This window comes from Marmota marmota, unplaced genomic scaffold (genome assembly GCF_001458135.2).
Source record: "Marmota marmota marmota unplaced genomic scaffold, marMar, whole genome shotgun sequence".
Lineage (NCBI taxonomy): Eukaryota > Metazoa > Chordata > Mammalia > Rodentia > Sciuridae > Marmota > Marmota marmota.
Window position 1 is genome coordinate 6363904 of NW_025999925.1, and position 13523 is coordinate 6377426.

At 40.0% G+C, this 13523-nt stretch overlaps 1 protein-coding gene across 3 annotated transcripts in view; it reads right to left on the minus strand.

Annotated features, from left to right (window-relative positions):
• Window positions 1-6264: 6264 nt before the first annotated feature.
• Window positions 6265-13523, minus strand: part of Lhfpl2 (LHFPL tetraspan subfamily member 2) — a 137863-nt gene continuing 130604 nt past the window's right edge. For all 3 annotated transcript variants that reach the window (XM_015497830.2, XM_048800183.1, XM_048800184.1), the window contains one exon: window positions 6265-10164. In XM_015497830.2, coding sequence (XP_015353316.1) covers window positions 9908-10164 — 257 coding nt within the window. In that variant the 3' untranslated portion in view covers window positions 6265-9907. The remainder of the gene's footprint in view (window positions 10165-13523) is intronic.

Genomic DNA, 13523 nt, shown 5'->3' on the forward strand with positions numbered 1-13523 from the left:
AAAAAAACCAAAAAAAAAAAAAAAAACAAAACCAAAACCCCCGCCCCAAAACCCCCAAAAACAAACAACAACAACAACAACAAAAACAGTTCAGAGGAATTTGAGTCAATGTGATTAAGCTCTTTAGAGGTGAAAATAAGAATGATTAATTGAGGATGGTCAAAATAGCAAAGACCTCACTTTGATAGACGTTTTCAAGTGCCATAGTATAAATATATTCATTTAGAGCATAGTAGCATAAATATATAAAACCTTAAATATTTGTTTAAAATATTTTGTTATTAAATTCCAAAGCTATATTCCAGTGGTCAAGTATTATGAAAAATGAAGTAGTTCCATTAAAATTTTAGGGCATATTTTACTTGTTTTATTGGTAGGTGTTTTTAAACCTTATTTTAAGGCTTTGTCACAGTATATAGAGAGCTAGAAAGAAGTCTACATATACTTTTTCAGCCAGGCATTGCTCCTGTCTACCCTGTATGTATAGATAGCTCTAATTTATCTAATTCAAAGATTCTGGGAAAATAGGAAAAGACTGTTCTCTAGTTTCCCCACATTTTCTATGGATTTTCATTTATAATTTAACTTTGTGGTTTAGGTAAGACAGTAAAAATGTCATTAGGACTGTTCAGTGGCAAGAGAACACAGGAGCCACCGTGTGGCAATGCAGTAAGTGTTAAATTTTATTTTTCTTCAAATTCCAATTTATTTTTTAGCTCAGAGCTTTTTGCACTCAACAAGACTGATGGTATGGTTAAAACACTCCTAACACTAAATCTATTTAATCTGTTCTCTAGTAGGGACAGAAAATAGTTGATTTCCTTCTACCTAGTGATTTTTCATATGATGCTACTATTGGATATTTCTATAAGATTACTCTGAATAATATCTTCTCTACATTCAAACAGTTCTTTGTGGAATCACAGCATGCAAGTTGTATTTTTGAACTTGTCATTTATTTTCAGTACTTATTTGGATGTAGTCCTGGAGAAGCTCCTCAACTCTTTAGTTTTGTGGGCCAATAGCTCTCAAGATAAATGATGAGCCAAGTGTGATGATGCACACCTGTAATCCCAGCTTGTATTCAAAGCCAGCCTTAGCAAGTTGGTGAGGTTGTAAGCAACCTAGCGAAACCCTGACTCCAAATTAAAAAGGGCTGGGATGTGGCTTAGTAGTCAACATCCTTGGATTCAATTCCTGGTGTGTGTGTGTGTGTGTGTGTGTGTGTAGAGAGAGAGAGAGAGAGAGAGAGAGAGAGAGAGAGAGAGAGATGTGTGTGGCTGTAGCAGTGGATTACTGTTGTCGATTTGTAGCAATCTTCAGGTGTTGAGCCGGGGGTAAAACAGCAAAACCCACTGTTGTTTATCTGTTATATAGGAACAGTGGTCCCTATATTATTCTAGTTTTTTATTACAAAAACTTGGCTCACTGGGCATACACATGCTTCAGATGTTTTTCTAGCATGAAGGCAATGCATACCTGTTATAGAACAATTGAAAAATGCAGAAGGTGAAAAGTGAGAAAATCGAGCCCTTCTATTACATAAGGACACCACTGCTAATATTCTATTGTATATTCTTCTGTTATTTTTCTGAGCATATGGTTTTTTTTTAAATTTTGTTTTTCCCTTTGCTTAATATTATATAATCATTATGACCTGACAGTCATAAAAGCTAACTTTTAAAATTTATCAATTACTATTTATTTCAATATAAATTATAGAAAACCAAAAGAAGATAAAATTGCTTAAGTTTTACCCTGATGAATAAAACTTCTATTGAAGTCTGGTTTATACTTTTCTATTAATTTTTCTAGGAAGACAACTTTCTTTCTAAAACTAAGAAATGTGCTTGCCCTGTACCCCCAGTAGCAGATCCTGCAGGGATGTTTCCCTCGCCCTCACCAGCCAGCCCCCTTTCTTTGGGCCCCTGAAGACTGCATTGATACTGGATGTCATCAAGCTGGAGAGCACTCATGCCTCCCTCATCAAACTTTTATTCTGAATGCAGATGTGTCTGGTCTGTACTGTTTCAGAACTGGACCATATGGGGAGCCATATTCTTCCATTAAGAAGGATCCACCAAGAGCGCTGATCTGCCGTGAAAGTGAGTGAGGCAGATAGAGGGGGGCATGGGAGAGGTCTTAATAGCTTTCCATTTCTGATACGAAGCCCTATTGCTTATCTTCCTCTCATCCCATTATCCTCCTAATGTTGTTGACCTCCTTCCTCCCTGATCTCTTGAGTTGTTTTCCTGTTTTCCAGCTAGAGGATCTTAATCAAAAACACATGGTTTGTTACCTTTTTTCAGCTACTATATAAATATATAATGAAAGTCTTTTCATATTTCTGAGTAATTTCCATAACATTTAGTAGTTATATAGCCATCATAAAACCTTATTATTCTCTTACATTCTAAGTTTTTTTTTTAATTATAAGTGATTTATAAAGGAATATATTGTTGCTAAGTTTTAGGGACATAGGCTTTTGTTCTTAACAAAGATCACAGTGTCAACTATGTGTTTTCTGAACACCTGTGATGGGCATTGTCAAATTGCTCTCTAGAAAAATTGTATCCAGCTCTGCCTCCATCAGCTCTGCACAAAAGGGCCTCTTTCTCTACGACCTAGCCGATATTGGATGTTACTCTTCCAAAAAGTCTCTTATACCACTCAGTTTTTTTTTTTTAATTTTAATTGTAGATGGACACAGTGCCTTTATTTTATTTATTTATTTTTTAATGTGGTGCTGTGCATTGAATCTGGTGCCTTACACGTGCCAGGCAAGCCCTCTACCTCTGAGCTACAACCCCAGCCAGGCCAGTAAGTTTTGACCAATAATCAGGAAGTCTGTTTTCTGAGCATTCTGATTTCCCATGCTGTGGTTTCAGCCAATGCTACCTGTTTGTTTGGGTTCTGTGTATCCTGCATTCACAAAGATGTCTACTTGGTGAAAGCTCGAAGGTAAAGATAATTAATTGAGTGCTTTACTATAACAGAACGGAAAACTGCATTGCTTGCCCTGTACCCCCAGTAGCAGATCCTGCAGGATCCTGGAAAAAGAAATGGTGGCCTCAGGTAGCCAATCCACTGAGTCTCTCTAGGTAAATTTAGATTGATTTTGGCAACAAGTTATGTTACCCTTCACAAAATGTAATTTCTTAAAGCAACTCTAAATGATATTAGTCTGGGCAGATAAAGGTTCTTTGAGTTTTCTTCTAATAATGATGACTTACAATATATTAGAGACTACACGAAATGCTTTGCATATATTACAGTCTCACCAAATCTATGATGTGACTTCCATTATTGGCCGTTTTCTCAGAGAACTAGGAGATTACTTCAAGGTCACTCAATGAGTGACTATGGTGAAGGGCCAGGTAACAGCAGCTGAAACACCTAGGCCCCCTGACTCCTTCCAAATGGGGGCTGCTTCTGCTCCTCAGCACCACTTTTATCCAGTTCTTTGTGTTCCCTCCTATCTTTCCACATTTCTAGTAATCCATGCCCATTCTTTTTCTTTTTTTTTTTTTGTTTGGTGGCGGGGAGTACTAGGGATTGAACTCAGGGGCTCTTAACCACTGAGCCACATCCCCAGCCCTATTGTATTTTATTTAGAGACAGGGTCTCGCTGAATTGCTTAGTGCCTCACATTTTGCTGAAGCTAGCTTTGAACTCACTATCCTCCTGCCTCAGCCTCCTGAGCTGCTGGGATTATAGGTGTGCATTACCATACCTGGCTCTGTGCCCATTCTTTAGGGAAAAAATTATAGCATGTTGTTGCAAGTTTCTAGACCAAAGGCCAGCCCTCCAGCCTGCAGGCGATTCCCTGGTTCTTGCTCTTCTAGTGTTTGTGTACTAAATGGCCTCTGATTTTTTTTTGTGTTTGGAGAAACTTTGATAAAAAAAAATCCTTAATTATTAGGTTAAATATGCTTCTTATGTGATCATATAGGTACTAATCCTAGATGAGAGATTATTTATACTAAAAAAATTAATATAAACTGTGAAAGCCTATCACTTAAAAGTTTTGCCAGTCATGTAGCTGATTACTTTTAGTGTCTGTTGTCAGGATTGAGCTGAATCATCACTGATGAATTGAAACCTATGGTGTTATCTTCAAAAGTATGAGAACTTACAAAGTTATGCTCTGAGGGTAAGGACAGAGCAGTGTTTTCCTCAGTTGTGATCTAGTGATGTAGCACTTTTGAAGTTAGTCTGTTTGCCACACTGAGGTATTGGTTTTCCCACAGTGTGTGTATTGGCCGTTTGTCTTGCTCATTCTGGGTAGAAGAAATGTAACTTGGCAGCCTGATATTAAACCTGTGTTTGAGCTTTGGCTTTGCTACTTACTAGTTTTCTGATTTTGGGAAACTGACTTAACTAATGTCAGTTATGTGACAGTTACTTATCTGTAAAATAAGGATTTTCTACCTTTTAGGGTTTGATGAATAAATGAATTAGTATCAAGTGCTTACCATAATATTTGCAGACAGAAAGTGCATAATAACCAAAACACACTATCATTTCTCAATGGGGATGATGAATCCCAAATCCCTGTCCCTGAGTGGGTCTTCTCTCCAGTCTGTCCCGCACTCACACAGGACTTCTCCAGGGGCAGCCTGCAGGGAACCTCCCACTGCTCCACTCTCCCGGTTCCTTCTGGATCCTTCATCCCAGCAACTGTGCCGCTTTCCACCTAAAGCTTACTCGAAACACCTGACGGTCATCCTGGACTTCCTCCTCCCTCCCCATTGCTTCTGATCAGTCCCTAGGCTGTCCATTCTTAAGCTCTAACATCTCTAGTTCATGCTTTGCTTGTCACTGCCGTAATGGGCTTGCTTCTCCTGTAAATACATTATAGGTGTTTTCCCAAACATGGGCACTTCAGGGTCTACTCACCTGTAGGTGTTAGGTTTTTCATGATGTTGGCTATAAAAAGCCAAGGAGTTGCTAATAGCTACATGTTATTTGATTGACTTCTCTTTCCCATATGGTTTTGTTTTTTTCTATTTCCTCTATTTGTGTCTCTATCTGTATCCTGTGAACCTAAGCAAAATTAGCAGCTCACATCTTGAAGACTTATTTTGCAGAACTCCTCAGGGTAAGGAGAGGAAGCTGTGAGGAAGGAGATAGCAGGGGCAGCGGTGGGAGGGCCTCAGCAATGACCAAGTGGCTGCGATGGGCCTCAGAAATTAGGACAATTATTGGGTTTTACTGCTTTGAAGAGTAGTCTGTTTCGATGCCCTTATCCTTTAGTGTTTGAATTGAAAAGGTATTGATTTATTTGAAATTGCTTAAGTAAGGTCTGCATAAAAGAACTGTCTAGGGTAATACTGTTCTTAAATGTTTGTTAGGCAAAGAAGTTAAGGGGATGATCTAAGAATAAGTCAAATGTATGTTCCAAAATTAGTCATAGAAATTTGAGTAGCAAAACTGCTGGGTAAAAACTAAGGATGGAAAGAAAGCACATGGGAGGATTCCTCAGCCTCTGCTGAAATTTAAGTCAGGGTCTTTTCTCTTTGAGGATTAACTTTTGAGAAAGCATCAAAAAAACTCCCAGTTTTGCTTGGGTTATTCAGATCATGATTTGCTTGGAAAACTTACTAAGGAGGATGACTTTGCCAGCTTCTAATTATGATTTCTATTAGAAACCTGGCACCTGACATGTATGTTTAGAAACCAAAGCATAAATGTACTTTCAGCTGTCACAAGCCCTAGGCCACGGAAAGAAATAGCCATTTTTATTTATTCTAACAAATAGTAAGTGCTTCGTGGTATATGGAGACTTGAATATGTTTATGAAAAAAGTATTTAGTATCATTAAATTTATAAATCAGAAATCAAACTATTCTGGGTGAGGCCTCTTACAGGCAGGATTATGTTCAGGAAGTGTGGATTTGGGATGACTCCATATGGTTGGTACTTTTGTTGGAAGAGGAGAATGTGGCTTCCATTAACTTTTTCTGTCACAAATGTAAAGAAATATTTAGAAGCATTTTTCTCATAGCTTTACTTTAAGGTGTTTGTGTAGTACATGAGAGGTTTTTTTTTTTCCTATTTAAATTATATTGATGCTTCTCTAGGGAAGAAACATATACTTATCTTGAAGTTAAAGATAACCTGTGGTAGGGATATTAGTAACAGAATAACTGAAAATACTTGAATGTCTTTTTTTCTATCAGAAATATTATGTTAGTGTTTAAAATCGATTTTGATCAAATTACACACATCATATTGAAGCCAATATACTTAGACTTGAAAGAATGAGTTTGCAAAATCTTGTTTTAATTTCAATTCTGAGGAGGGCAGGGAGCACATTGTGAAAATACGTATGTACAGGAACCTAATCAATGCTAGACAAACAAAGTATTACTTTACAATATAGTAGGATAACCACAAATTTGAAGGCTCAAATTGAGTCCATCAGCTGTAAATACAATTTTATATTTGGCTCAAGTGGCTATTGAATATCAAGTGGTGCCAAGTTCCTCCAAAGCACCTAAGGACCCCCTCAGTCTTGGAAGGAGTTTCACCACAGTCTCAGAAGAAATCCCAGTCATCCCTTTAACTCTTTTGGCCCTTGGGAGTCATTGCTACCCACACACAGATGTAGGCCAGGGATTCCCAGTGGCCACGTGTTATTGCACAGAGAGGTCTGTTCTAAGCCAGACTCTTATGGCTAAGAAGGTGTGAGATTAGCCCTTAAATAGTGGTCTAGCATTAACATGGTCTATAAAAGCACATTAAGAAATAGCTCCTTAGTGATTATGTACCAGCTACTAGTTATCACACTAACAGAAAAGGCAATATGGCAGCTTCACATTTCACATGAAAGACTAGCACTAACTGGGCCTGGCTTGCTGGCTTCACTTTCATATAAATATAATGATTATTTTAATTTAGACCCAGGAGAAAATGATTTCATGCCAGTCTTTTCTTCACATAAGATTCGTGTAGCATTAAAATTGTTAGGGGCTATTGACTTGGCCATGAAGGCAAAAATGTGTAACTCTCCTTTGCCAAAACAGAAACATCCCTGTTTTGACTCCTGTCCAGTTTCCAAAAAACAAAACATACATACACCTTTGTTATTGCACATCTTTCACACAACTTGTGTATGTATAAAATATATATATATATATACTTTTTAAATATGCTACACATAAAAAAGACTATGGCACTTTACAGAATACATGTTTAACAAAGATCATTACACCACAGATGTTTGAAAACTATACAAAAACCCTTACACAATTAATGTAACATTGTTGAATTAGCACACAGGTTTAAAGAATCCACAAACCCCAAGGCAAATACTTCTGCCTTAGAGTTCATTGAGAAGCCCAGCCCACGATAGAACTTTTAAGCACAAATGCAGGCAAAATAAATCATACTTTTCTTTTAGTAGTAATGGTCCTACTTATTAGAAAAACGTGAGTGGATCAACAAGTGGTTTTTAAAAGAGCCATGCAGAAGAGTTTTGATATAGAAAGCCTGATTTTAGATGGTCCTTTCATCCCAAAGTCAGTCTAATGGATTAAAGATTTAGAAGACCCACTATCTCTGTCTCTGGTAGAAAATTCAGCCTCTGCTCTGTTGTAGGAAGTCAGTGTTCAAGTAGTTTTTAGTGGCTTAGGGTTTTGTTTGTGCATGTGCCATTTTTGGTCTTTTATAACATTCAAATTAACCAACTAAACACTGTCAAGTGACTTTATTCTGGCTGAGAGATCACATTTTCACTTATGAATATTACCAGGTTGATTGAGGGGTACACTGCCACTTAGTCAAAGAGCATGTGATAGACATGTTCAGGGGGTCTTCTGGGCTTAGGATTTTTAAAGCAGGAGACTAAGATTTAAGAAAAAATAGTGTTAGGAAATTCTCTCTTTTGTAAAGAAAAATGATAAGAAAAAATTGTTTTTATCAAAATTTGCCTGATGATGGAAATTGCTTTTAATGATAAGTATTGCCCACATGCTGGCAGAGGGCCTCAGTGAGAACACTGTAAATTCAATCAGGGACAGGCACCTTCTCCAGTGGCTCCCATAGACTATTTTCATGTGGCTGGAGAGATGGTTAATGTTTCCTGAGCCTTTACCGAGGTTGCTAGGAGGATTTCTGTTTACACTTCTCTGAGGGGGGAAAAAGATAGGATTTAAACCTTGCTTACTTTGAACTTTGGTTTAAAAATGATAAATTAAGACCTGGTTCCATATTCCTCACTCCTCTGATCCTTAGACTTTCATCTGTTAGATAAGTTGGTTTCTAGTGTAGGCCAAAGGACAAAATGTAATAATACTTTAGTTGCCCTATTCTGTATATAAATAAAGTACTTATTTATTCTGTACAAGGCTTAGTTCCAGACTCATTTACGGCTTTAACATGATTCACCAGGGCAAGGCTGTAAAATCTAAGTCAGGGTTGTACACCTGATGTACCACACAATAACTTGCCAGTAGAAGGGGCCTAGTGACTATTAAAATTTCAAAACCACCCTCAAGCAAGCAGATTAAGAAACCCACAGAGACCTACACTTTCAATCTTTCCTCAAATCTGGCAGGTCCACCCCACTTCCTTCAGGTGCTAAGGAGTGTTCGCAAGTCATTTCTGGCTACTTGGGTCATTCTGATTACAATCTTCCTGAATCAATGTATTAGAAATTTAAGGAAACTAGATGAAAAACCTGAATCCTTTTTAATAGTGGTGCTTGACTGTTCTTGTAAACAAGTGTGGGCAGGTGTGATGAGTTTAGTTTGGTTTGTGTTTTTTGCATTAACTTTCTACTCTGTTTTCCTGGGGACAAAGTCTTTGATGCAGCTCTTTGGTTGCAGCAATTTAATGTTATTTCAATCTGCTTTCAGGATCAACATCAGTGTCTACAGAAACTTAACTCTTGTGACTACCTCCCTTTTTTCTGCCAAAAATGCCATTCTGCTGCTAACTTTAAGGGTCACCAAACAGAAAATGTCTCCCTGAAATGCTGAGATTCTTGTGGTCCCTCCCAGTGAACATCTAAATGAGCCACAGCTAGTCTGGAGATCACTGTCCTCGGAAGGTGGAAACAGGGTTAAGTTTTCCTTTGGCAGTCAAAGCACAATCCTAATCCTGGGAGAACACTGTGATGGGGGGCAGGGAGAGGAGAGTGGACCAGCCTGGGCCCTAGCCTGTCTGCTGAGAAGAGGAAAGAATTTGTCTTCAACTGGCAAGGTTCTGTAGTTTTAGTCTCACGATTGTACTGGTCCTTAATCTTTCTTTATTCAAAAGTTTCTAAAATCTTAGAGAGTGACAGTTCTGTTTATCCACCTTACCCTGAATTTAGCCTAAAATTAAGTTCTACTGCAAGTTTCCACACTGTCCCTGCTGATTCCTTTGGTTAGCTAAGCAAGAAGTAGTGTCTTGCTGTGTCCTTTAGCACACATTCTATCCCCAGTAAATTTGCAGACTTCCTTTTAGTCTTCAATTGAGACACCTTGAAAGAACTACACAGAAAACCAAAACACCAACCCTAGACTGCATTCGGAGGCCAATGCTCACAGGTGTGCAGCTTTGAGGCACAAATGTGCCTCAAAACAGCCTGCAAAGCTGGCTAACAGTCTCCCATTTTATCAGAAATTCAGATGCCTTTATGATTCAGATCATTATCCTTCATGGAGCCCTGGGGGAGGTGGAGTCTGACAGGACTCCTTGACTACAGTCAGGGTCACAGACTATTTTCACGTTCCATCCCTTGTCATTTGCACTGCAGCCCTCCTGTCCAGTAACTTTGCCCCTCATTGGTCCTGCTAAAGCCTGGGGCTGTGGAATGTGGCTTTGATAGGTACAGGCTAGTTCTCCACATGATTCAAAGGATGAGGACTGTTTCACAACATTACACAAGAAAGAAAATGGCATTAATGTCTCTTCCAAACTAAAGGAGGCAGATAAGGTTCTTCCCCTCTTCAATTTCTTCTTGTACTTTGTCACTGGAAGTTGCAATTTCTGCTTGTGCGGAGAAGACAGCACAGATGAAGGTGAGGACTGTGCCACCAATGGCGGTGTAAAAGGCCCAGCCCAAGGAGCAGTCTCCAGGTTTGTAGGCAGATGCGTAATGTCCACAGTAGTCTATGGCTTTCTGGCAACCCCAGCCAGCAGGGTAGAGTATCAAACCGAGGATAAGGAATAGGCCTGCAGGAGAGAAGAGAAAACAGGTGAAGCCCCCAGGTGCTCCAACCTACAGTAGGTTCAGATCTGCAGAAACAGTTACTTGATTTGCTGGCTTTGGGCTGTGGCACCCATTCTTCAATAGAAAGTGTTAGGGATGGTTTTATGCAACTCATCTGACCTGAGCAGGAAGTATCAATTTATTAGCACTATTTTCAGCCACTTTTGTACATGTTGGAACATGGATTCATTAATACTTTCTTCTAGAAAAGCAAATTAACTTGTTTGTTACTATGTCTTTGCACAATATTACAGTGAACATTTCCTTTTGTTCCAGTGCAGACATGGTAAACTAAAGCCCTCAAGCCAAATGTGGCATTATAAATAAAGTTTCATGGAACATTGGCATGTCCATTCATTTCTGGGCTGCCTGTAACTGCTTTGGTGCTGGAACAGCAGAGTTAAGTAGTTCCTGTAGGCCACATGGCCTACAAAACCCAAAATATTTATAATCTGGCTTTTTGCAGAAAAGAGTTTGCCAACCTTGGTCTAACAGAATTCACACAGAATCATCGGATCCCAACCTTGGTTAAACACAGGGGTCAGGAGCCTTGAAGGAAACCAGATCGTAACCTGATTGTCACTGCTTCCAACAAGCCCACAAGGAATCTGTTTGTTAGTATTTACCAATAACCAATTGCATGCCTGGAGCAGAGATTTTGATTGTAAACCTCCTAAGAATTTTCTGTCTGGATGCTTTTAGCCTTGAGTAGACACTAAAATTATGCCTCCATTTTATTGACCACCCCATCACCATGTCACAGTAAGCATCCACCTTGCTATTCCTCCCGGTTTTACTGCTCACTGAACAACTGGATGTAGCAATTTAAGGCTGTCTTTCCTGCCTGTTCTCATCAGAGCTAGGACTAGGGAGAGGCAACTAAGGTACAGATTTTCACTCTAAATGTGCGTGTGGAAGCCCAACTGCAGATGCCTGGCTTGCCTCATCCTCACCCTCAGTGGTGGCACTGGCCACCACTCATTAGCAAAGGTTCCAAATCTTACCCAACACTTTCGGTATGAAGTATTATTTAAAAGCCTTTTTGTTTGTTTGCATCATGTGGGGCAGGAAAAAACTCTTCTCTGCAAAATGACACAAAATTGCTCAATCAACCAAAAAGTCCTAGTTTTCATAGACCTTGGAACATCAATTTTACCCTTGTAAAGAAATCTTAGAGGGCTGGGGATGTGGCTCAAGCGGTAGCGCGCTCGCCTGGCATGCGTGCGGCCTGGGTTCGATCCTCAGCACCACATACAAACAAAGATGTTGTGTCTGCCGAAAACTAAAAAATAAATATTAAAATTCTCTCTCTCTCTCTCTCAAAAAAAAAAAAAAATCTTAGATTGCAGTTCTCTTTCTTTTCCTACCTTAACTGAAATTCTCTGGGTTCATAACGCCAAAGCTTTTAGGTCATTTGGAAACTTTCTCACCCAGAGAACATGAGTGGATCTGTGGCAGTATGGACTTTTTTGTTGTCTTTGCAGTGCTGGAGACTGAGCCTGGTACCTCGTGGATACTAGGCAGTGCTCTTCCACTGAGCTCGACCCCAGCCCTTTTTGAGTCAAGTTCTCACTAGGTTGCCTAGACTGGTCTCAAACTTGCAAGCCTCCTGCCTCAGCCTCCTGAGTAGCTGGGATTACAAGTGCAGTAGAGGTTTGAAGGAAGACTGGGGACAGTGTTTCAAGCCATAGATCACAATTTTCATAGCTGTCTTCATCCTTGGATGATGTCTTCTTGTCCAGCTGGGCAGTTTAATACTACAGTGGTTTTGGGTCTGAATGTCCCCACTTCATCTTGCTGTTCCACTCAGAGGACCTCATGGGAACCACTGGGTGGTTCACAAGGAAGTCTTTCTGATTCTGCAGCCCCGGACTGCTTTCTCCACAGGTCTGGACACTGGAGCCAGGGAGGCAGTGGCTATAGTCAGGGAAGTGCAGAGTGCCCGTAGAGCTGCAGAGGAAGAGCAGCATGGTACATCATGGAGAGGGGCTGTTAGAGATGAAAGGAAGCAGTTTCCCAAGGCCAGGGCAGACAATGTGAACTGATCATCCTCTGGATTATGGAAAGTCCAGAACCAGCAGTCTAGGAGTGGGTGTCGGCAGTCAAATCAGAGGCTGCCTTGCAAGCATGCACCAGGGGAGTTCCTAGAGTGCAAGCCTGTCAGCATGGGACCAGAACAGTGTTACGATGGGTCACAGCAGAGGCTTGCCAAGTTAAGAGTGGGTCAGCCGTTAAGAGCTCTGACTTTGGAGTAAGATAAGGTCTGAATCTACAGTCCGTCTTCTATGAGCTGGGTGATCTAAGAAAAGTTTCTTGACCCAGTTCCTCACCATAAAATGGCCTCATCTTTAACTCATAAGGTGGTTGTGAATTTTAAAGTCAGTAAAGAGTACTTTCTACAATCATAACAAAGCTGGAACATAGACCAGCAGCAGCCTGCAAGTTAAAGCCTTTGACAGACCTCCCCCATCTGTGAGCACAAGCAAAGTCTAACCATCAATAATAAACAGATCTGCTTAGTTTTGAAGGCATATTTTGAAAGATATAGTTTGGGAAGATGGAAGGATATCAGGCTATAACTTAGTACCTTTGAAACAATAAACTGTTCTCCATTTGAATAGAAGTTTACTCAGCCAGGAATTCTAAAACGATTTAAAGTGATTCTTAAGTATTTCTAAGGTCTTGGACAAGCCCCAGTTAATCCTGTCTGCATCCCACTTTGTCTCCTAGGAAGCTTCACCTATGAGATCTTGATAGTTTCCTCCCTCAGACTCCTAGGTGACACACCACCACTGGGCTTTCTATCAGATGTCTACCCACGCAGGACTCAAAGGCACCCTTGTTCAGACAGCCTCTGTCTTGAGGTTCTAAGTGGAGGCCCTGGGCAAGGGCACTGCTTTTCCCATTAAAAGACCAAAGTGTTCATATTTTGTAGCTCCAATTAAGGATTAATTGCACAGTTCATTTATACTGTGGCTTAAATGTAAAATGAATATATTAGGGACAGATGACAGAAAGCATGGAGTTCACTATATCATCCCAGCTCTGCCACGCTGCGCTAGGTTCTGGCTGATTGTAGAATACGTGAAATACCTTAATGCAGCATCTCGGATCCTACTTCCTGTTAGGAAGCAGGCTGGTTTAAAATAATAGAGCCCTTCCCCTAATAGCACTGGATCCACTTTCACAGCCTGTTGAGCCCAGCCAGGACACTGACCTCCTTTAGGCATTTGTTCCCTTTTCTAGGAGCACAGATGGGATACCTTGGGTGCTTTAGTCATCTTAAAAGCTTAATACTGCTATATTGCCTTAATCAGTTAGT